The 22,963-nt window shown below is 37.7% G+C and overlaps 3 protein-coding genes across 3 annotated transcripts; 1 reads left to right on the top strand and 2 right to left on the bottom strand.

Moving 5' to 3' along the window:
• Window positions 1-682: 682 nt before the first annotated feature.
• Window positions 683-4,750, bottom strand: LOC144650859 (uncharacterized). Its single transcript, XM_078510623.1, has 4 exons — window positions 4,513-4,750; window positions 3,779-3,952; window positions 2,843-2,953; window positions 683-1,404 (listed from the first exon to the last, which is right to left on the bottom strand). The coding sequence occupies exons 1-4, from the start codon at window positions 4,645-4,647 to the stop codon at window positions 1,183-1,185; spliced, it is 642 nt and encodes a 213-aa protein (XP_078366749.1). The 5' UTR covers window positions 4,648-4,750; the 3' UTR covers window positions 683-1,182.
• Window positions 4,751-7,841: 3,091 nt separating this feature from the next.
• Window positions 7,842-13,719, bottom strand: LOC144650858 (TBC1 domain family member 7-like). Its single transcript, XM_078510622.1, has 8 exons — window positions 13,607-13,719; window positions 13,394-13,474; window positions 12,056-12,240; window positions 10,946-11,086; window positions 10,350-10,444; window positions 9,815-9,865; window positions 9,070-9,199; window positions 7,842-8,471 (listed from the first exon to the last, which is right to left on the bottom strand). The coding sequence occupies exons 1-8, from the start codon at window positions 13,716-13,718 to the stop codon at window positions 8,370-8,372; spliced, it is 897 nt and encodes a 298-aa protein (XP_078366748.1). The 5' UTR covers window position 13,719; the 3' UTR covers window positions 7,842-8,369.
• Window positions 13,720-18,001: 4,282 nt separating this feature from the next.
• Window positions 18,002-22,403, top strand: LOC144648892 (serine protease 23-like). Its single transcript, XM_078508338.1, has 5 exons — window positions 18,002-18,252; window positions 19,365-19,568; window positions 20,298-20,426; window positions 21,019-21,434; window positions 22,007-22,403. Exons 1-5 carry the CDS (start codon window positions 18,209-18,211, stop codon window positions 22,294-22,296), a joined length of 1,083 nt encoding a protein of 360 aa, XP_078364464.1. The 5' UTR covers window positions 18,002-18,208; the 3' UTR covers window positions 22,297-22,403.
• Window positions 22,404-22,963: the final 560 nt, after the last annotated feature.

Here is a 22,963-nt window from a genome sequence, read left to right as displayed (position 1 = left end):
GGATTTCTCCCTGAAAATCTTAAAAACGCTTCCTGTGGAAATCCCAAAATCCAGTTTACGTCAGTTATCTTGCCAGGTAGAATATCAAACTGATTTTTTTCTTCTCGATGGAAAACAATCTTCCCTTTTTTGTTCATTCAAGGCGTCAAAATTCCGTTCGCGTTCAGAACATGGCTGAGTAAAAGTTTACGCTTTGTGGTTCATTTGACTCCAATCAGAAGGCCAAAAAGGAACACAACTCCCAAGAAACTCGATTGGAACTGGGAACAAAAAAAGTGAATGGTAACATGAATGTGACCTTATGAATCTAGTGGTAGTCCTTGACGAAATCCTCCCACATTTCCCAAGACGGGTTGCAATTGTAAAATACTCGTGTGGGAGCTTTGAAACATACATGTAGAAATGCAGAATTTGTTAAAGGTTTGGCGCTGACTGTGTTTTGATGTTGTGTTTCAAAACATAACATCAAAACACAGTCACCGACAAACTTTTAACAAACTATGTCATCCCCGACTACAATTACTATTTTTAAATGAAAAGATGCGACTGGATGTAGACGGACGAACCCAGAATCTTGTCCCAACTTCACGGGCGATAGAAGAATGACATTTTGTTTTGTCTTTTTTTTTGTCCTTTTATTATTCCTTTCATTACATGCAGTGTTGGATAATATTGCTAATTAAAAAAAAACTAAATTTAATAGACAAGTCTAGAAAAGGCCCTGTCCGAACGCACACGATTTCAGTTTATCCGAAAGTGATGGGTTTTACTTCACCTGTTCACATGAAAAAGTTTTAAATGATCGTTTTCACAGGAAGTTTGCTGATTTAAAACGTTGAAGAGGTTTCTGGTAAAAACGAAAACGATGACGCAACAATTTCGGATCAGTTCAGTCCACCATGTCCTATTAGTTAAAAAAAAAGGGGGGGGGACTACGGGTCTACACGTCTTACATGTGTACGGGAAAAACGATACGAAACGGTCGTGTGGACGGAAAACGGGCTTAACAATTTATTACTAGGATATCTTTGGAAATCCAAAGAGCTTGAAAATACATCTTTAAGATACAAATAGTTCAAAGCTTAATGTAAGTTAAAATACCAATGGTTATGTTTGCCACGTAACAAACTGCTTGTTGAGTTATCGTTTCAGTCAAGTTTAGTTCAGAAACTGTCATTTGTTCTACTGTTCGACGTTCATGAACATTTGCTTCACAGCATTGAAAACTTCTGGATCGGGGTGACCCCATAACGTCATGTCTGCGCTCCAATTATCAGCAGAGGTTGTTGGTTTACGTTTGCAATAATGGTTTCTTAACCAAAGGGTGAGTCGTCGTAGCTCTTCGTTTAGTTGGTCTTTTTCGTGTTGTAGTTTTCTTTTGCTCTCCACCAATTTGTTTGTCCGCTGCCAAAAAAAAACACGATATCAGTTAACAATTCCAGGGCTGTAACTAGCAAGAGGCAAGACGAGGCACTTGCCTCGTCTACATTTTCACCCAAAATTAAAAACAAAATATATTAATTTTGTTGGGAAAAATAATCCCCAGTTGAACAAGATTTATTTAATATTTTTTTCTCAAGAAATACGTCATGAAAAATGTCCCAAAAAGAGTTTCAGAGCTTCTAGATTTCAAAGTTTTCTGGAGGACATGCCCCCAGAACCCTTAGCAAAATCTTGCCTCGTCTATGGCAAAGGTTCGATTACGGCCCTGAATTTTAAAAATAAATTGAATGAGCTGTATTTATGATAAGACGGGTTTATTTCATTGACACAGACGGTAATACCCAGGGAGTTTATAAGAGTCCACTAATTAAAACCAGAACCAAAGTAATCACTTTGGCCAATCACTGAACATATTCAAATACGGCAATTGGCCAATAAGAATACGAAACAAACGTGGGAAAGCTCTTCTAATTGGTTGAAAAATAAAAACAAGAAACCCGTATTTTTCCCCTGATTGGTTGCTGCTCGCGTTTTTTTTTTTTTTTTGCCTTATAAACTTTAGAGCTTTTCAACGACATGCAAGATTTCTATGTTCACCGGATGTCATAAGAAGGAAAACGAAAAACAATTCCAGAGGCCCGTGCAAATGTTCGTTTGCGCCATTTTAAGCCGTTTAACCTCTCCTTGTAGTCTACTGCATGCCCCCTTCCCGATTATATCTGTCCCTGGGCCCTCCGAAGATGGGCTTGAATTGAACCATACGATTTTTGCCACATTACTAAATTCGGCTGTGGGTAATATCAAAATCGATTGGTGTTATTGCAGACTGATTCTAGACATATAATCCAACACTGAACAGTGTTCAACTATTTCTTTACAAAACTATACAGAAACTATTTGTCCGAGCCGGGCTTTTTTCTGAGGGACTTTTCTTCAAATTGCTTTTTCTTGCCTCAAGTTTCAGTCGCCTATGGAAATGGCTAGTTAGGAAATAGGGGGTTGTACCTTTTCTAATTTTCGGTGCGTTTCCCTAATTAATGAGCCTTTTTGGATTGCAAAGAAACGACTAAACTTTAATGTACGCGTATCAGAAAAATAAACGAATCCTCTTTTGTCTGACTGCTTATCCCTTAGTCTGCTCTCTCTTGCCCTTTAGTTAGTGGCCTGTGTAAAAGGCTACAACCACAGACAAAACTTTTGTTCCTAACCTTCCCTCCCTAACAAATGTCGAGCTGAATCATTAGCAACTCTACTCACACGAGATTGTGAAGAGAGGTTCCAACATTGAGTACAGTACAGGAATGGCGTTTGAATCCAAACCCACTGAAATCGGGTTTATTTTTACAATCTCCTCGATTACTTTTGTTTGTGGTTGTACTTAGAAAATAGGGGGTTGTACCTTTTCTAACTTTTCGATGCGTTCCCTTTTTAGCTTTCGACATTTCGTCGCAGCGATCTTGTTTCGCTCCCTTCTTTTCATTATGACTTCAGGGTCTTCTTCTTTGATTTTCTACGGAAAAACAACCCTAGTTAAGAATGGGAAATGATACGTAGAGGCAATAAGTAAAAATATTTTTTTAATGTTTTTTTTTTCATTCTGAATTTTACGTATATAAAGAAACAAATATAACTTTAGTTTCCCCTAGTGACAATTTATGACAAGCTAAGCAGGTTGTTGATTTCTTGTCCCCTTCAAACTGAAAACGAAACAAGGTGCGAGTGGGAAGGAAGCTTGATCTGACTGAACATTAAAAACTGAAATATTGCACTTTCTCAAGATCAGTCTCCTTTCTAAACAACGCGTAGAAACCAGCAAAAAATTTCAGTTTCCAGGATATATTTTTGCAATTTTCTTGGACATTTCATGTGACAGCGAAAAACTGCTTAAATCGCAAAAAAACAAGTTCGCGAATAAGTTTGGCAACACTGGTTAATTATTCGGCAACATTTGTGTAATAAATAAAGGGAAAAAAACAATTATTAACCGTCGAGTTACTGTAATTCACCAACAACCATTATTGTTTGAAAGCGACTTCAAGAGGGCGAGAGAGTTTTGAGAAAACAGCCAACCAAAATAAACAAAAACTTCGTGGAATACATATAGTCGAACCTCCCCATTCACTGTCGCTTTTACGAAGGGTTTCACTTATATTTATTTCGCCTCATGATAGAAATTAGGGACGTCCAGTTTTTTATGTTCTCGGTGCTTAAGAGAGGTATCATTTTAATTAAATGCCTATATGGTGTTTTATGGTGGTCGTTCAGGGAAGCTCGTCTATATTTCGCTTTTCCCGACAAAAAGAAATTGTTTTGCATGTGTATTATAACTACTCACTGGTTTTGGTGGTTCAATTCTTGTCAGTTCCTCTATCTTTGGTATTTCAGTGCCTTTCTCCAAGTACTTCAGTTTAATCCTCTCTTTAAGTTCCATTTTAACCTGTGTGGTTTCGGCAGGCTGATCGATCTCACTGTTGCCTTCTGTAATTTCAGTATTATTGAAGAACAATGCCTAAAAGCAATAAAAAGGGGTTATTGTTAGTAGATTTTAACAAGAACTAAACAATATTGCTAGCATAACAGGAAACTTGAGCAGGTTTTGGGGCTGTGGTCAGCGAAACATGTCGAAACGCAACGATGCTCACATAATGGCTTCGCCTTTGTTTGTTTGCACACTAGTGATCTGATGGCATCGAAAATTCCGAGAACTTACCTCGAGAAAAATCGCAAATATATGATCATAAAGCAAAGCTTCATTGTTAGAAGGGAACAGTTTTTGCTCTTAAACTAGACATGGAATAACCCAAGATTTTCACCGACAATTCTCGAGAGCTAAAGCAGTTGATTTATTCGCCAAGAAAATGCTTTTGTCGTCCTAAACACAACCTAAAATAATTATTTCACCAAAAAATTCAGCATACAGTATTTTGAATTTTCCTTTAGCGTTATCCCGGGCTCTGTTAACGCCATTATCGCTTGTGGGATACATTTCCAAAATGACCTTATAAATGTCTTCCGATCCGATGTCCCGGTGGAAAACCTTCGAAAATCATTTCTATTGATGCTACTTACTCTATTGCTTGATACAGGATCATGATTAAAGCTAGCCGGGAACTGTAGATTAAAACTTTGATGTTGATACGCTCGGTCAAAATCCGTCGACATTGTTGCTGTACTTAAATTTCGCCAAAGATGTTCGTTTTCCATGGCTTCGCGCAATGTACTGATAGCAACACATGTTCCCGGGGCTTTTTTATAGATTCGTTTTTCAAATGGGAAACTCCCACGAATGGGAACAACAAATCTATTTTAAGCATCAAAACATTCGAATTATGGTAAATATTGATTTATCTGTTTTCGCTTTTTCTTCTGGGAAGGCTACGCGGATTCTTGGAAAGAGCTGCATATGTAATGAGTACTTCCGGTAACGTTTGGTGTGTCACGCAATCTTTCAGTTTTGCAAACGGCTCATTGAAAACGACAGAAAAGAGTTATCAAAATGCTGCAGAACCGTATTTTTTCAACGGCAATAGAACATCAATGTAAAAGCTACTAGTGCCGATGATCGGTTTTGCGAATAGCAAGAAAAACTAACAATAAAATTCTCAGTAAACCTGCAAATCTTACCATTTCGTAGACTGGAGCCCGGGACACAAATGAAGCAATTATATAAAACTAACAGCAACAATTCATGAGGAACCGTCAAAGTAGCTGTGTAAAATTGAGAGCAGCAACCACTGCAACACGAGTTCCTTGTGGACTTTAACCTAAAGGGAACAAAACTGATCGCATATAAAGACCTGTTCCCAGGCACGAGACAAGACCCGGAACAATATACCGGTACTCACAAGCGTGTCACGAGTAGAAACTGCGCAGTGCATATGAAACAGATGTATCGGAATTGTTATCTGGGCGTTTACGTTTTATTTTTCCTTGTATCAAAAGGATGTATTGTTTTAATAATGGGCTTGTCCACTAAGAATTCAATTAATACGCACTGAACACCACGTCTGATTTCGGAGAAATCAGAAAAATTGAAATGCGTCTTTCTGAGAAATCACGCGCAAAGCAAACAAGTAAAAACAAGCTACAGCAACAACGACATTGCATCGGCCTGGCGTCCTGTAAAAGCTGTTTTCTCAAAGCCTTTAGTTTTCATTTTTGACAGGAATGCGGTATTTTTGTGCGACAAGTTTTACAACCCACTGAGCGAAGCGCCATATTACATGTAAACTGAGCTGGATTTAAGTAATGGTGTGTAGTGTCTTCGCACACTATTCGCAGAGTCGACAGAAACATTCAACTTCACGTTTCTTTTCCACTCAAGAAATTCGTAAAATTATTTTTGTTATCAGTTGATCTTCTTTTAAAGAGTAGACAAAGCTTGCGTCAAATTAGCCCTTCTTCATAAATTAAATTTTATGCTTCTTTATAGCTCTAGTCAACGAACAAAAGAATTGCTTTATGGAAATATTAAAAAGTGGGGCAAAACAACTCAAGTACGAGGTTACGTTTTTCACTAAAGTGTAGCAAGTTGCAACAAGTTTTGGGAAATAATGACTCTCCTTTTGAGCGAAAAAAAAAACACAGCGATCGCGCTGCAGTTGTGAATTTACGTCACAGAAAACAAAATCATGCCTCGAGGCATTTAATTTAATCTCCGAAAACCCCAGCTGCGTGACTCCAGAACTACCACTGTATTTTCGACTAAACCAGTCCACAGCTAAAGCAGTTTTTTCTAGCAGCGGGCAAAACTAATCATTTATTTCTCTGAATCATTACAGGAGCTGTGCAGCGCTAGAAAATTTGGATTTTTTTTTAAATAAAACTTACGCATAAACATTGTGATTTCGCGGAAACAATCGGTCACGCTAACTCTTCGTAAATTCTGCGAAACTGGGTGTAACGCGAGAACAAGAGGTTAACGTGAAACGTCGTTGGAACGCTCCCATTCAGCGAATTGCGCAATTTAAAAGTTAAAAGAAACAAGGCTAGTTCCTCGTGTTTTAAAAAAACAAGGACGCTACAATGACTTGACGCAACAAACTTAATTTATGCCTTCATATAATTAGCAAATGATTGCGCTCGTGACGTAGGGCAAGTGAATGTTTGTTTCCGGTGTACTGCAGGATAGCTTGAAAATACTTTCTCGATTTCATTACTGGACTCATTTCCCATGAATTTGATTGAATATCACAAAAGCAAAATATTAAGTATAATTAAAAGACCAATAAAAAAATGGACCAATGGTTTGAGAAACTACTGCTATAATTACATGCGTATTTCCCTATGAACAAAAACAATAACGATTCGAAATAAAAAAAAAACATTGTTATGGACTTGTTCAGTCTGGTGATATGCAAGAGGCGAACCACAACTAAATGTCAAATATCTGCAGACTAAAACACCCACGAAACGCTTAAACGCATTAAATCTCAGGATTAAATAATTCAGGGTGCAAATTTTAGCACGGTTTGTGCGTGTTCCGGTTTTGTTGCGAAAGCGGTATCCGCCTGTCTATTCCGGTTTTTGTCACGCAACGCTGTTGTGTTCCGGGTCCAGTTCCGGGTAATCATGAAAGTTCACCGATCCAGTATCCACCGGAAATTCCGGTGTCGTTTTTGTAAACAAAACAATATTGCCCGAGAACAGTTATTGCTTAGTTTTCCTGCATTTCGGTTAACAAGAACAAGTGCATCTATGAGCTATAGATGGCTAAATTTGAACTTGTGAATGACAGTTCTAGTGGTCTTCCTCTATTCCGACAACATTTTTCTTGTGTCATTGTCAGTGATCGTCAAAAGCTTGACAAGCTGTTTCAGCGATTCTGAAGGAGCATCATACGGTACTTGAATATAATTTCGTCCGATATAAACCTAGATGCGCTTGGCACAATCTCTCTTCCTTCCGCTGCTACATTGTTGCAAGTCAAACCGTCGGTTAGCGCTTTGATTCTATTTTAAGACCAGAAAGTTTGTGACAGATCTACCTAAAATAGCCTTTGAAAGAGAGTTCAGGGGTCGGTCGTGTCGAAACACGTTGCAAAAACATGCGACATTTCACAAGTCGTCTAAAGTTGTCTTTTCGTGACAAGCTTGGGGAGATGTATTAAAACGGAAGATTTATTCCGACGAGGATAGTTTGTCTCATAGTAGTATTGGGTCGCTAGCTTCAAGGAAAAAATGCCTCGTACTTACAAAATAGCTCTAATTCTGGGATTTCTAACGTCGAAAAGTTAGAATAGTTTGACACAATCCGTTTCTCTTCTTATTACAATACTGAAACTCGGGAATAAAACATGAAGGCCCTAAAGCTCTTTTTTTTCAAGGCTCTTTGTTTTTTGTTCACCCCACGGCCAGGGAATCTCATGCATTTACTCAAACGATGAAGTAACTGCTGTGTTTTTATAAGTAGATTTTTTCTTTCAATAATTCTCAGAGAAAATATGTTTCTTTATATGTTCTGTTTGATGTAGTTCTGTATATTCCATTCACGAACTCATGGCTATCCCCGAATGGCCTCTATACAGACAAAACATGTCTAGCTCAACATAATTTGTTTGGAGATGAAAATGTCGATCGATAATAGTATAAGAGAATGAGATCGCTCTCCCCGTTACCAGTCGGCGTTAGGCAAACGTCTCCGAGGTCTAACGATCGCACTGTAGGGCTACCAGGGTATCTTCATTCATGTAACTGCTTCATTCATGTTTTCCAGCCTCGTATGACATGCCTCACACAGTCCTTTCATTGTGCTACCATTTCCACCCTGATTTGAGTAGAAAATTCTATATTGATGACGTAGTTATACGTAATTTTACGGGAGTGGCGCGGAAGGCCTGAGACCGAGCGTGACAATACACAGTGTTTCATCTGTTTCATGTGGTGTTATAACTTCCTTGGTCAGGTATAAAGGTTCGCTTGCTGGACTCAATGCATGGTTGGGGCCTCAGAGATAATTGTAGCGCCATGCTTGTCCCACAGCTCCATGGCTTTACTGACAATTGTCACAAAGTTGTCCTCTGGGAGAGGCTGTGGACAAGAAAGTATAGAAAAAATAAACAAGAGAATAAGCAAGTAAATAACTTCCAGGCATAGTCAATCGATAGAAATCGATATCGGAAATCAATCGATACAATCGATATCTATCGATATCAATCACCGATTGATATCGATTGAAATCGGTAATCAATAACAATCGAACTCACAAAAAAAAATTATTATCGATTGTTATCGATTGAGAAAATCGATAATAATCGACAGCAATCGACAGTGATCGATAACAATCACTACTAATATAACAATCGATAAACCAATCCTTATCGATTTCCGATGTCAATCGAACTCACAACTTTTTTTCTTTATCGATTCCTATCGAGTGGTATCGGAAATCGATATCAATCGAAGATTGATATCGATTGCTATTGATTGTTATCGATTATCGGTTTATCGATTGACTACGCCTGGATAACTTACTAGATAGCTGGCTGACTTGTTGACTGGTTGACTGACAGACAGACAGACTGACTGACTGACTGACTGACTGACTGACGGACCGACTGACTGACTGACTGACTGACTGACTGACTGACTAATTGACAGACAGTCAAACGATAAGGTCACAACACACCTTACTAAGAAATTTGTTCACACCCTGAGCAGATTTTTCCATTAGCAGGGGATGTCTGAAAACCATGAGAAGACTAACAGCAACAAAAACAAGAATCTTACTAGAGCCACACACTACTTTGTCCCAAATCCTACAAGAAAGAAACATTTAGAGATTACAAAATCAAGGCAACTCTAGTAAATCATTTTTCTTCACATAGAATTGTGTGTTTTATACAGAAGGATGAAATCACCGTCCAAGCCATTTTTGGGGACTTCTGTCTCGAGAAGCTCCCAGCTAACTCTAGTTTTTACAGCATCAAGTAAGAAGGAGTATTTCTACTCCCCCTGGATGGGATGCTAGTCAATCACTTACATGCAACCAGGCGTTCTTTTTTATTTTTTACCTGATTGCAGATTAGTCCATCTCAGGTTCTTTTGTTAGGTTGTCCTAACAACTGTACTTTTTTTACTCCAGTGAGTGCAGAGAGGTAATAATGTGAGGGTGAAGTGTCTTGCCAAAAAAAAAAAACATGGCAAACCCGGCCAGGGCTCTGGCTTAGCCTCTCACTCTGAACTTCAATGCACTCACTATCACTTGCCAATTGAACAAGACCAAATGACAGTAATCAAATTGTAGCACAGTTAACATTGACCAACATAACAAGAATGTTTTACAATTTTGTTAATTATTGACAAGGTTATCGTGAAATAAGAAATTAAGACTATTGGCAAAGGCAAAGTATAACAACTCGCTATGAACCAACCTTTCCATGCACGAATCTGGAATATCGTCAGCAAAACCACTTTCAAACCACCTTTAGATAAAAAAATAAATTTACATGTCAACTAATTTATAATCAGTAATAATTTATTATACAATTTCTTTTATAAAAGATAATATTTACTAGGCTCATGTTTGGTAAATGAACTTTTCCTCAGCTAGATTTGTGGTTTTCAGTGCTAATAATTATTAGGATGACATTTTCTGTCTACGAAATCAGGAGTGGCAGGGACTCCAGGAGAAAATAATTTTATTTTAGTATTATATTGCAATAGATTGCTATTGCTATCTTTATTTCCTTCAGTGTTTTTCCGGTAGTTAAATAAGTGCCCCTTTCAAATAAGCCCCAATCCTTTAAGAGGAAAAATTAACTAAGCACGGTGACGGCGAATAATTGATCATTCACGGTATTCATCAGGTGCATGTAGATTATTTAAACAATTTAAGATGTCAGGACTTAGTTTCAGAAAGACCTTATTTACAAGAGAGCCTGTTATGACACAATCCATTTTACAGACCTCTTGTGTGGTAGGACATCAAATGCGCCAATGCTCAACAGGTGCTTGTGAAGTTGGACATCCTCAGTTTGTAGATAATGCTGAGTCAACATTTCCTACAGAAAAATAATAGATTGAAGCACATTCACAATAAGATTAATGTATTGACACCAACATTAGTCCAACAACTCCAAAAAACCGTAATTTTTGCAGTTTTCATAAGGCCTGAATATAAGGAGTTTTCTGGACCCTTGAATGTGGGTTTTTGTAATTTTCGTAAATTTCACAAGACCGCAGAAAAAAATCGTTAATTTTATTTAGGAATTTTTGTAGTGCATTCTATCCTGGACATGAGTGCAGCTGTCTGTTTTAATTTAATAAATTATAGAAAGTTCAAACAAAATTTGAGATTTGATTTGTACTTCAACAGAAAACCACAAGGTTCAACTACAAATTCAATGCCCCCCCCCAACTAAAGACAAATATGTACAATGCTTGGGAACAACTTGTTGTAACAACAGTAAACTAAAAAATATGGTAAATGTTACTTCGCTATATCTGCCTGCAGGCTATCAAACAGGTAAATAATAACTATCATTCCTCAAGCACAGCGTTACCAGTTTTTCTAACTGTGTTCCAGATTGGTCCAAACACTTCATGAACCTGACAGACATCCAATAGAGATCAACCTCATCTTCAAACATGTCGCTAAACACTTGCACTACAGCTCTCATTACCTCTGCCTTTCTTTCAAGTTTCTGACGAGATACGAAAGCGAAATGTGTTTCAGTAAGATTATACAGAATACAAGGTCAACTGTGAAAACAATGTGACTTATGGTAGACAATGCTTCAGTGGCAACATCTTTCGACCAACTGATATCATTATCATTTATGCTTTTTAAACATGTTTTAACTAGAGTTTTTTTTAGAATAAGGGTTTCAATTTTCACATAATTTTAAATTTTATTTTAGTTTTTAATTAGTGTCACCAATTAATGTGTAACGCAAGAACTATTGACACTTAAATAAAGTTTACTGCTTACTACTATTATTTAAGCACTATAACGTCATTAACTTCAGTTAAGGCCGCAAACTTGTCAATATTGAAGGAAACTGAACCATTAGCCATTACATTACCATATGTGTTTATTAGCCTATCAGTAGGTTTGGGATTTGCATGAGTTGCAAACAAAGCATTCAAAGCCTGCTAGGGAAATTTCCCATCACTGGTTTACTTTACTCATCTGGTTCCTTCTCTCACCAGCTTGAAACTGGCTGCTGTTTATTTTGTATCTGGTATCTATCGAAAGTGTAACATTACTATGGTTTCACGCTATCCACTCAACCAATCACAGCGCAAGAAAGAATAGCCATACGCAAGGCCAAAAAACCGGAAACACGTGGGGAGGGGGGGGGGGATTCGAACAAGGACTATACCAGGGTTAAGTTTGTCTGCCACGCAAGCTATACTTACATCTACCAACTGAAAAGTCCAAGTGTTACTAATGCCTATCAGGTAAGTGAGGGGTAAACTGAATGGTTCAACAGGAAATTCCACCAGCCCTGATCTGGGTTATCGGACAGGACTCTCTTTGCACTCTGGAGATTTGATGCAACACTCAGATTTATAACACCAACTTGCAGGTTTTTTGTTTACTTCTACCACTTGTACACTTGTCAATGCATTGCGAGATATTTGACTAGGACTTATTAACACTTGTTTACCTTTGGTATTTTTACAAATCTCAAGGCTCCTTCATCTAACAGATACATCATAGACAGTTGGTAAGGCATGTCATCTTCATCAGACATCTTCCTCATAACCTTCAAAGCATGCCGGAGATCATTAAAATGCTCACATCTTTGCTGAATTGCAAACTGGTGTGCATCACGATATGGAGGAATAATACCTATGTTGAAAAAGAAAATTTCTGACATCCTCACTTCTACTAAGATGCATGTAAAAGTTGATTTAAATTAACATTTTCAGTTCCAGATCAAGATATATTTATAGACATAGAAAACTCTTCTCCACATCAACTTCAAGGATGGTACATGTAGAAGAATGTGATCATGTTTTCAGCAGATTTCACACATGCTTCTAAAGGGTTAACCTCGGCCTAAAAACCTGTGAAATTTTCCTTTGTTTTGGAACTATTGTTTTCCTATTGTGTATTCTTTTGAGGTTCTTTTTTGTTTTGTTCATTCTTTGTTTTACGTCACTACTGAGTTTCACAGGTTTTTCCCGGGGGGGGGGGGGGCACTCAAAAAAGTTTTATACGGGGAGGCTCCGCCCCAAGCTCTTACTCCTTACCCTTTTATATACCATTTTGACAGAAATTGTACCCCTTTCGTATACCTTTCACTGAAATAAGGTACCCCTTTCATATACCTAAAAGACGTGACATAGCCTTAGAACAGGACGTTTTCTTGTCATTTTTATAAAGCGCTTAATAAATTAAAATAATACAGCCATAAAGTGGGTCTGTTCGAAATATTTTAATTACAGGCCTTTTTAAAAAACCTAAATGACGAATTTTCGTACCCTTTCATATACCTAAACTTGTGAAATCGCTACCCTTTTATATACCTGAAGCCTGAAAAAGGTACCCCTTTCGGGGCGGAGCCTCCCCGTATAGGCCGTTATATGGAGTACCCCCCCCCCCCCCGGGAAGGTTTTTATACCGAGGATGTGCCCTGGGCTTCTAAAACCCAGTCAAAGGGCCATTCCAACAAAAATTCACACCGCCCCCGCATTGAAGAATTTTTCTTAAGAGGTCTAAAATATGTCGGCACGTTTGATTCTTTTTGAGGGGGTAAGTAAAAATGAGCAAAAAGTGGTCTTTATTCTGATGGGGTTAAGAAAAAATCGGGTTTTTCTGAGGGGGGCATCATGTCGGCACTTTGATCTTTTTTTCTTAGGAGGGTAAACTTTGACTTGCCCGTCAACAGGGGGGGGTCTGGATATAAAATGAAATGGCCCAAAGCCTGTGGGCTGGCACGAATGATAAACAAAATCATTAATTTGATTTAGTTTTTTAACTAAAGGAACTCTTTTCCTACCTAAAATTACTTTCCAAACGTGGGTTCTGTAAACTGCGGGCAAGCTAAACCGTGTGCTAAATGTTGAAATGCGTTCCACATCTGAAAATTACAAAAGATTTTGCATTGGGTATTTGGGTAGCCATATATTTAAGGCCTTCATATAAGGGCGATGCCCTCATAAAATACGGCAGAAAAATGGCAGAAAAATCCTTGCAGCCACTTATCCATTACCTATTGGATCATCTTTCAGCAATATCTCCAGTGCTTTTCTTTGCTCGACGTTTCGTAGTCCTAAAGTGTCGTAATAAAATGCACGGAAATTTCGTCCATCTTTGTCCACCATTTAGGAAAAACGAAACTATACGTTATGTACCCTTCATGGAATGTACCGTATACCTGACTTGACCCCAGTCTTTTCCCTACATCACCAAATTTTACCTTTACCTTCCGCAAATCTTGTCAAAAAAAAAAAAAAACAAATAAATGTGACGACATCAATTTCCTTGAAACCTATCCAAACAGTTCTAAGTTTTAATATAAACGTTTTTGTAGATTTTTGTTTTTTTAGATGACTTCACACAATCATAAGAAAACATTGATGAAACCGGTCTGTTCCAGAATAACGCTTTTGTTAATTAAAAAAAAAATATATTTTGCTTTGGATTTCCTTCGCCACCACAAGAATATTTCTGGTCATTTCTAGCGGCTATTCTTGATTGCCTATTCGTGTATTCATTTTCATTTGTCTTTTAAAGTACCAAACAGACCAAATTAAAACCGTAATTAAAATGCGTGGCAGAGCTTCATGAATAAATGTGACTGTTATTCAGTTAGATGAACGTGTTTCTATTTTAGTTTTGTTTTTATGGATTCTTCTTTAATTTTACCAAATTATAAATTAAATATTCTTCTGAAGGTGTTTTGTCGTAATTGTAGTGCCTGTATTTGGGGTGGTACCTATTTGAAGCCAATGCAATGAATAAAAAAATAACCTCGCTCTAATCTGTGTTATAAAAGCGCAAAGTTGGCTTCCAAACACGAGTCCGGAAGTCAAATTGGCGATGCATTTACAGATGTTAAAACTGCAGTTGCTTTGGATAAAAGACGAAGTTATGTGACGGCTCGCCGCTTTAAATTAAGTTTGTTTCATTTCAGTGCTCGAAAAAAAGTTACAGCATTTTGTAATGACATATCAGTGTCAGATGAACAGTTATGTCGGCCAAATTTTGCAAGGTTGTACATTTCATGTTAATTGCCATGGGACTGATGCCGTATTGAAAGAAAAGTTAGTAGATTGTAAAGCTTGGTGTTCATAAGTTCCGTCCGGGTTCTAAAAGTAGAGTCGTCTTCTTTTCTTCTTAATTATTCTTTTTATTCGGTTAAAAAGCCAAGAAAAAGAAGTCGTTACTATTATGCGCGATGTTAAACTTTGCCCGAAGGTCGGAAAAGCGGACTTTAAAAACTGACGAAAAAGTATGAAGAGGTATTTTGTTAAAAGTTTGATTTACCTGCTCAAAAAAAAAAAAACGACAATTAAACAAAAGAAAATTATATTGTTTTGAATATCACAAGCGAAACATTAATATCAAGTATATAATAGAGCAGTTTTCAATTGACTGTTGTGAAGCCAAAAGCAAAACATAAACAAAAAGCAGACAAAAATTAACGGAATTGAGCAGCTCCCGCGTTGGGTTTGAATTCAACGGACTTAGGAGGAATTTCCCACAAAGAATGTTTAACACAAAAAACCCTTCTATTATTAAATACAATCACTTCAACGACAAACGGAGGAATAAAAACATCAGTGTCGGTCACGACTTCAGTCGTAAGGAGAAGCAACATGACTTTTAATTTTTATTTTATTTTACAAATTCGCCCTACGGCAGGTGAGTTCACAAAAGAACACTCGGTTCCCTACAAAGTGGACCCACCACCAAACCATCCCCCTAAAAATCTATATCCCATTCCCTAGAACCCCAATATAAATAACAATGAAAACAAAAAGAAATAAATAATCCAAAGAAAAGGGCTAACAAGAACATAGGCTCGATTTCCGCCGCCTCCTCGAGTCCGGTCTTTGTTCCTCCCCGGGGGAGGAGCGCGGGCGCGTTTTCCCGAAAGCGGCTGGAAATCGAGCCTAACAACATACAACAGTATTTACACGGCGGCACTTTGGACAAACTAATTTATACGTACGAATGTCATCGTGATGGAATACTGAACCGGTAGTCTTTCATAAAAATACGATTTTAACTTATTCTTAAAGGATGCTAACCTCACCTCCGATCTTATTGCGATCTTGTGAGCAGCTTTTTAATACCGGCCACATGCAAGCAAACATTATTATAAATTCTCTTATGATCTATTAAGCCGAAGAACTAAGTTTGGTGATGAACTGATGAGCTCCGACGCCTAATACGATGACATTACCCGCCAATTTCCACTGATACCACGAAAAAATCCTACTCGTTCTTTAATTCACTTACTGGCCTTAAGACTCTCAGGAAATTTATTCCCCCTTTTAATGATATTAAAACCTGCTCCTGCGTCACCTTATTGCAATCGTTCTGTAGATAACGAGAGTATCAGTGAGTTGACGTGTATGCTGACGTGTACCGGTCAGTAAAAGTCGTACAGCCCGCACGCGCCAGCTACTATTGAGGTTATTACCATTTTTCGTGCACGTCATCATGATCCAGCTTTCATTTTGCAGTATTTATCCAGACGTTCACACAAAAATTGGGTGGCATGTGATAAAGCATTTATTGACTACTTTTCTCGTTTATTATCTGACAAGCCACGTTAATCCCTCAGGGTTCTCCTGCTTGGTCGCCTATAGGCCTTATCACGGTTTTCAACGCCATCTTGACGAGTAGGCAAGCGGGTAGAATACAGTGTTTGTGTGGGAATCCAACGGCATATATCTTTTAAAAACTTGGATTCTGGACAACTTATGAATTGTAAAGTTAAGATACTAGGCAAAGTTTTATTTTCCGAGTTTGAAGGATGAGCTGGGCTAGGAAGCGTTCAGTTACGTTTTATTTCCATACATTCTAATTTTTTCCGCTTGCGGCGCGGTTCGCGGGAAAAATGACAAATGTATGGGAAATCAAATGTAACTGACGCTTTCTAGCTAGCCACACCACAACGCGACAAAGCTTTGCATAGTATCACTAACAACAAAGTGTCAAGATTCATATTGCCGTCGTTCCCTACAACTTTTCTACCCGCTCCTCTCTCAAGATGGCGTCGCCCGTTTAAGGCCTATTAGCGACCAAGGGAGCCCCCACTTTCTTGGACTCTCGAACTCATCTGGCTTAATAAGAGAACGTCGGTCTTTACAAGCGACTATGTAAACCGTCCTGAGCTACGTGTTAAATCCGTTTAGAAAAACTTTGCACTTCAACTGAAAATGTGCTGCAAAAATAAAACGTAAATTTACAATAGCCGAAAAAAACCTGTTATTGATAAAAATAAGTTTTTCCAGGTGGAAATATTTCTAGAAAGATCAGAATGTTTTTCAAAATCTTCTAAGTTAATTCATAGAGCCGATTAGTCTTCATGTTTAATAAAAAAGCTTTGTCTAGTTTTTTGAAAATGCTTCTGGAAAGGCCGATAGTTTAGCAACCAACTTTAAATCAAAAAAAAACTTTTGTCTTGGTAGCCAAAAATTTTTTTAAAAAATGTGGATGTTTAGTCATACATCTTAATCGTTTGCCACAGAAAAAATGTTAAATTTACACTATTTTAGTTTGTTCGTAAAAGTAAAATGACCGAAAATCGTCAATTTCAGACCAGAAAAAAAATTCTGTTGGCTTGTTCTGTTGTTCTCACTGGAGAAAAAGCGAGAACAATTTGGTCACTCGAAGTATTTTAATTTGGTTCAAGGCTTTAACATTAATCTGCGGCGGAAATATCGACTGCGAGAAAAAGCTAAATGCTGTATATATAAAAAAAAAAAAAAAGTTCCAAAAAAAAAATTAAATATACAAATTTTACACTGGTCTTTTCTTCTACTCCCTCCCTACAACTTTCCCTTCGCCTTTGCAGAGAAACACTTATCATTTATTGTACATGATAAACTCTGAACAGTTTGAAGATATATGGGTATTAAATTGATTTCTACTTTAAAAAAAAGGTCCTCAGTTTTGGGACGTGTATTTCTGTGCAATGTTCTGACATAGTTTTCCTGTAAAGGTAATAACAACTGTGTCGTAAATTTACAAATCAGTTTCACTGCCTAATAACTCACGTTCAGTAGAATATAGGAGGCTTTAATAATTTTTGCATGTAAACTGTTTTATCTTTTTTCGATAAAAAAGGAAGTAATAAAATCTCAGACAACTTCTTGTTTTGTTTGTGAAATAAAAACAAATTTTCTGTTATCCTTGTTGGTGTGCCGAGGAACACCAATTCGACGGTTAATTCTATTATTAATTTTCATTCGTTCATTTAAAACTCATTAGCGATTTCTCAACAAAAAGAAATTTCCTTTGAATGGAGGAAAATGAGGTCTTTATCAATGATCTTTCCGGCGACTTCCCTAAATAAATTGTGCAGGTGATGTACGTTTTAGAAACTATAAAACAGAAAATAAATTTAACATTTTTCGCACCAGAACGACAATATATAACAAGTGATTTCCCTTTCATATGGTCCTGAAAAAAGCTCATCATAACACTATTTCTAAAACTGAAACCGATCTGGAAGGAAATAGTTATTTCTTTTGTACTTCCTTCGCACCTTGCTGTATTAAATCTGATCGTTGGCCGCGCAAAGAACACAGAATCTTTAGACAAACTGGAGGTGAACAGCGGTCCCTGTCATCTGAAGATGAAAACCATTCTAATGTTGCTGTTGATGTTTCAAGCTGTGAGGTAATTCTTCCTAAATTTACAATCACTGCAGGTTTTTAACTGTAGTGCGGTTAGAATTCCAGTTTAATAGCTGTGTTAAACTGTGCCAAGGTTAATTAAATAAGCTCAGTGATATACATGCACACCAAGCTCAGTTAGATTTCCTATCCTTTATGATTAATGGTTTGTTTCAGTGGGACGTGGACGAGGGCGTTTATATGATTAAAATAAAATTGAAGCCCAGCGGCATGAATACTGTTTTATATTAATCAGTAACCTCCCTTTTATCTACGATAGTTCGCATATGAATGATTCACTTTTAAATTACATGATAAGCAAAATCATTTTTTGTCAGGGAAGATAAAGGGCAACTGAATCACCCTGTATGATTTACAGCGAAAAAAAATTGTTTTGTTTCACAGTGTTCTCAACTGGCATGAGGTTAAGTGTCAGGGTCAATACTAATAGATATATATATATATATATGGACTGAGCACTGAGGAAGTCTTATACTTTAATAGGCTTAGCTTGACTAGCTAGAAACATCTTTCCTAAATGCCAGTCTATAATTGTAAAGCGAAATTGCAGAATAGTTAGTTAATTAACTAACGTTTTCATCTAATGTTTGGATCATCATCTACACGGATCACGTACGCTAGAAGATTCTTTCATCAACTTCTGTTTGCAGAATATTAAACTATTCCGAAAACGCGTTTACATCCCTTTTCAAAATAAATGTTTACTTTAAATTGGGGCTAAAACATTATAAAGAATGCTGTTTAACAATTTAACCTCACCCTTTTATCAATTTTTTCATGTATTACTTATAATTGCTATTTATACGTGTGTAAACGCGGTTTTTCTTGCCAATTTGTTTATAAACATCAAAACTCGTTAACGTCATACTGGAAATTGTTTCCTGGAGTGACGCAATTTGGAACAATAACGTTTTTTATCTCATGGTCAGGACATAAGGGTTTTAGTCAGTCGGTAAGCAGGCAAGGTTTCCATTGTTCTACTAGATTAATTAAATTTTGAGACGTAAAGATTTGTAGAGATAAAATACTTCTGACTCTAATTGTGTAATGTGGCCTTTCATACTTACTTCATTTATTTTTTCATTTCCATTCTAGAATGACATCACAGTCTGAATTTGAATTCCTTGAAGCATCTTACAAAAATGGCGACGATGACAATCGTTTTCTTGAAGATAAAGAGTTAAGGAGCTCGGCGAGTGACAAACTTGATCAAACAATACAATTGCAAAGCAATTCTAATATCTCATGGGAGCCTCTAGTCAACTCGTTTAACTTGACTACAGAAGACTTGGAATTAAGGTAAGATGTAAAACTTGGTTCAAAACTTCAAGGGACTGTATCACGGTTGAGTGAAGTCTATTTCATTAAGTTTTGCCAAATACTCGCTATGAAACTTAATGTTTGCAAATAAATTACTCCTATGGATCCAAATGACAAAACCATAGCTTCAATACAACCGAATGTGTCTCCCGCGCGTTATTATTTAACGTTACAAGCAAACGAAACCATTTTTGAATATCGTTCAGCCCAACAATATTTCAAAAACCCATATCACACTCCGTTTCAATCCACGTCACTTTTGGCCATCTGTACCTTCTTAATTTTGTATTTGCTATGTTGTTTAAATGTTCCTTCACTGTTTTAAGAGGTTGTTTTCATATTTCGCCGAATTTGATGGTCATTTCCGATGCCTAAATTTGTCTAAAATCCGTGACACCGACCATTTAATCTTAAAAAAATTTTAAGCTGCCTGTTCTACCCTGGAGATAAGTTATAGGACACGAATATTTAATTATCAAAAGTTAAATCTTCGGGTCTTACTGAGAAAGTTGGTAGCTTATAACCTAGTTGCAGAGTCTTCGCAGTTTGATATACAAGACAGGTCGAAGAAACACAAAATTATTGGATCGGAGCTCGAATTTCTTTCACATCACGGTGTCCTGTGGTAGATGTGCACAGACCACCCATTTGTTGAAAAACCTGTCCAAGGAAGTGAGAAAGTTAATCTCACCATTTTTGTTGTCCTAGCTACGAAACAATTTGGAACGAAGGAAGAAAAACAATAACATTAAAAAGAGCAAGAGGCCAAAGTGAGGGCAGGAAAGGTTTAGATACAGACAGAAAGACAAGGAGCAGAAGAGCAACAAAACAAGACTGGTATAGTTTTCACGGAAAATGTTTTTATTTTTATTGAGTAGCCTGTGTATGATTGAAGTCCATTACTGTAGCATGTGCTGACGCGAAATTCCGTAAACTCCGAAAATTGCCCTTCAAACAAAAGCCCACAAAATACGCCCACAACACTAAGACGCAAAACTCCCATGGGCTTAAATTTAGTTGTTAATAGCTCTAAGATAAAAAAAATTAAGTTTCCGATGATAAGCCCAATATGGTATGGCTTCTTTTGTATTTTACGTTGTTAGTGTAAGCTCAGAGACCTAAAACACTCATTTAAAAATTTAAGAACTTGGTTTTGCCATGTGGCATTCTAAATTTTAAAAAAAATCCTCTTTTTGAAACCGACGCAAATTTCAGACCAAAAATAATCCGCTTCCCCTCGTAAGTAGGCCCTCCTCAAAAACCGATATTAAACCGAAAAACAAACCGAAATTTGTTTACGTCAGTGAAAGGGATGTTGGATAAGTATTGGCAATGTTGGATGTTGGATAAGTATAGGATAAGTATTAGGAATTTCGCCATAAAATTTAGGGTCAATATGCTTATTTTAAATTTTTGTTAAAATTATCAGGGACTCAAATCAGCTTATAAGCAGAGCCAAACGAGTGATCTTTGGAGAAGATGAACGTAAAAAGCTGCCGTCTTCGAACAAAGCCCAGAAGTCACCGCACTCCGCCGCGTGTAAAGTATCCTGCAAAGGATTCTGTTCCTGGTCGTGTTCCGGCATTTTGATTGGTCCGCTTCACGTGCTCACAAGCGCGCATTGCATCGACGGTGTCGACGTTGCAACACTTCAGGCTGGCTTCCTGGAGCGAAATGGCCGACTACAGTGGTACGACGTAAACAAAGCTTACGTTCCACTGCGATGGAAAATTACCAATGATGACGATTATGCCGTGTTGAAGTTGACGGGTCTGCCAACTCGAAGATCTTTTGTTAGTGTTTCGCCAATGGCTTTGTCTCAAGGTTCTGCGATATCTATTACGGGTAAGCCAAGATTGGCTTGTTTGTCTGGTTTAAACCTCTTGCAACTTCGTACCCAAGGCCTTCGCTGTTATCGGCGCGCGCACAAAATTAAATGTCGCAGCAACCTGGAAGGAGCATGATTTTTAATCGAGATTAATCTCGTTCCCAGATCTCGCGCGCGAAGCCGAAGCCTTCGGCTCGCCAACCGGCGAAACCCCGCGAGATCTGGGAACGAGATTAGAGCATGATGCTTTTTTGTCGATATCTTTTATTTGGGTTCAAGCTCGGATTGGATCAGTTTCTTGTAGCACCTAAGCCTGGGTTAGACCCACTTACGCACTCGGTTTTTTTTTTTTTCGTTTTTTTCGGTTTTCTTTTTATTCGGTTTTTTTATTCGGTTCGGTTTTTTTTTTTGTTCCACAATTTTTTGTCACCTTTTAATATTTAGATATCATACAATGAGCTAATACCAAAGGGAAAAAATAAACAATGAAATATTTGAGCAGCCCCATCAACCTTCAAAAAGATCATTGTCAAACAACAGAAAATTCTTTACCGCATATCTTAACCTCATTATTTTTTTTAATTGACAGGATTTCCAGGAGACAAAGCTCCCAGCAGTCTTTGGATCTCAAAATGCCGCGCGCTCAAAGTGACCAGCGGTCTGATTTGGAATGACTGTGATGTGGCTCGAGGAAGCTCTGGCTCGGGTGTGTTGGTGAAAGACAACAGCAACGGATCAACTCGAACAGTTGTTGTTGGTGTCTTGTCTGGGGAAAGATCACTGCGAATCCGAGGACGCACCAAAAAACTCCGACTTAATGTAGCTGTTCATTTAACGGGGCCCAAACTGTCCCTGATTAATCAATGGACAAGCGAATGAACTATGAATGGACTAACTCTGTCACAATAACAACAATGCGAAATAAAGCTCTTGGAATTAAATTACCTACCAAATGTTTTCTTTTTCTCGTTTTAAGTCTTTCAAACTCCTAACTTTGGACAATGAAAACCAGATTTTTTGGGTAGCCAGGGTTGCTTGCTTAACCATGGGCGCTTACCATTTAAGCAAAAATCCCGGAAATTTGGGTTGGAAGGCAAATGGAATAGTAATTTTCCGGAAAAAACTTTCGGAAATTGTACGTTATGATGTAATTCTTTCATTCCGGTTGGTAAGATCCATCGGAAAATTCTGTACTATTTGTTCACGTTCATTTTCCCTTTTCCAGTCCCATCAAGTGAAAACAATAACCGGGAACTAAATTGCCATCTCTTTCGGTCGGTTTGCTCCTTTTGAAAAAACACTAACAAGCTTTCAACGGTTAGTGAATTTGGTTTATGTCGTCAAATGGTAAACACCCGAACTTTAACTTTGACATGTCTTTAAAGCTAGCCAAATGGACCAATGATAGCTCTCCTACTATACTGCAAAAAACTGGTGCTCAGTCTCTCCTCATGCCGTAATTTCCCCGACACGATTGATTTTGAACCTGACTTTGAACAGAAACCCTAATCAGGCCTACTCTGGGACCCAAAATCGCCCAAGTCGC

Source organism: Oculina patagonica, chromosome 4, assembly GCF_052425735.1.
Source record: "Oculina patagonica isolate OP01 chromosome 4, crgOcupat, whole genome shotgun sequence".
Classification (NCBI taxonomy): Eukaryota; Metazoa; Cnidaria; class Anthozoa; order Scleractinia; family Oculinidae; genus Oculina; species Oculina patagonica.
The sequence above is the reverse complement of the archived record's forward strand: the minus strand, read 5'-3'. Positions and strand labels throughout refer to the sequence as shown.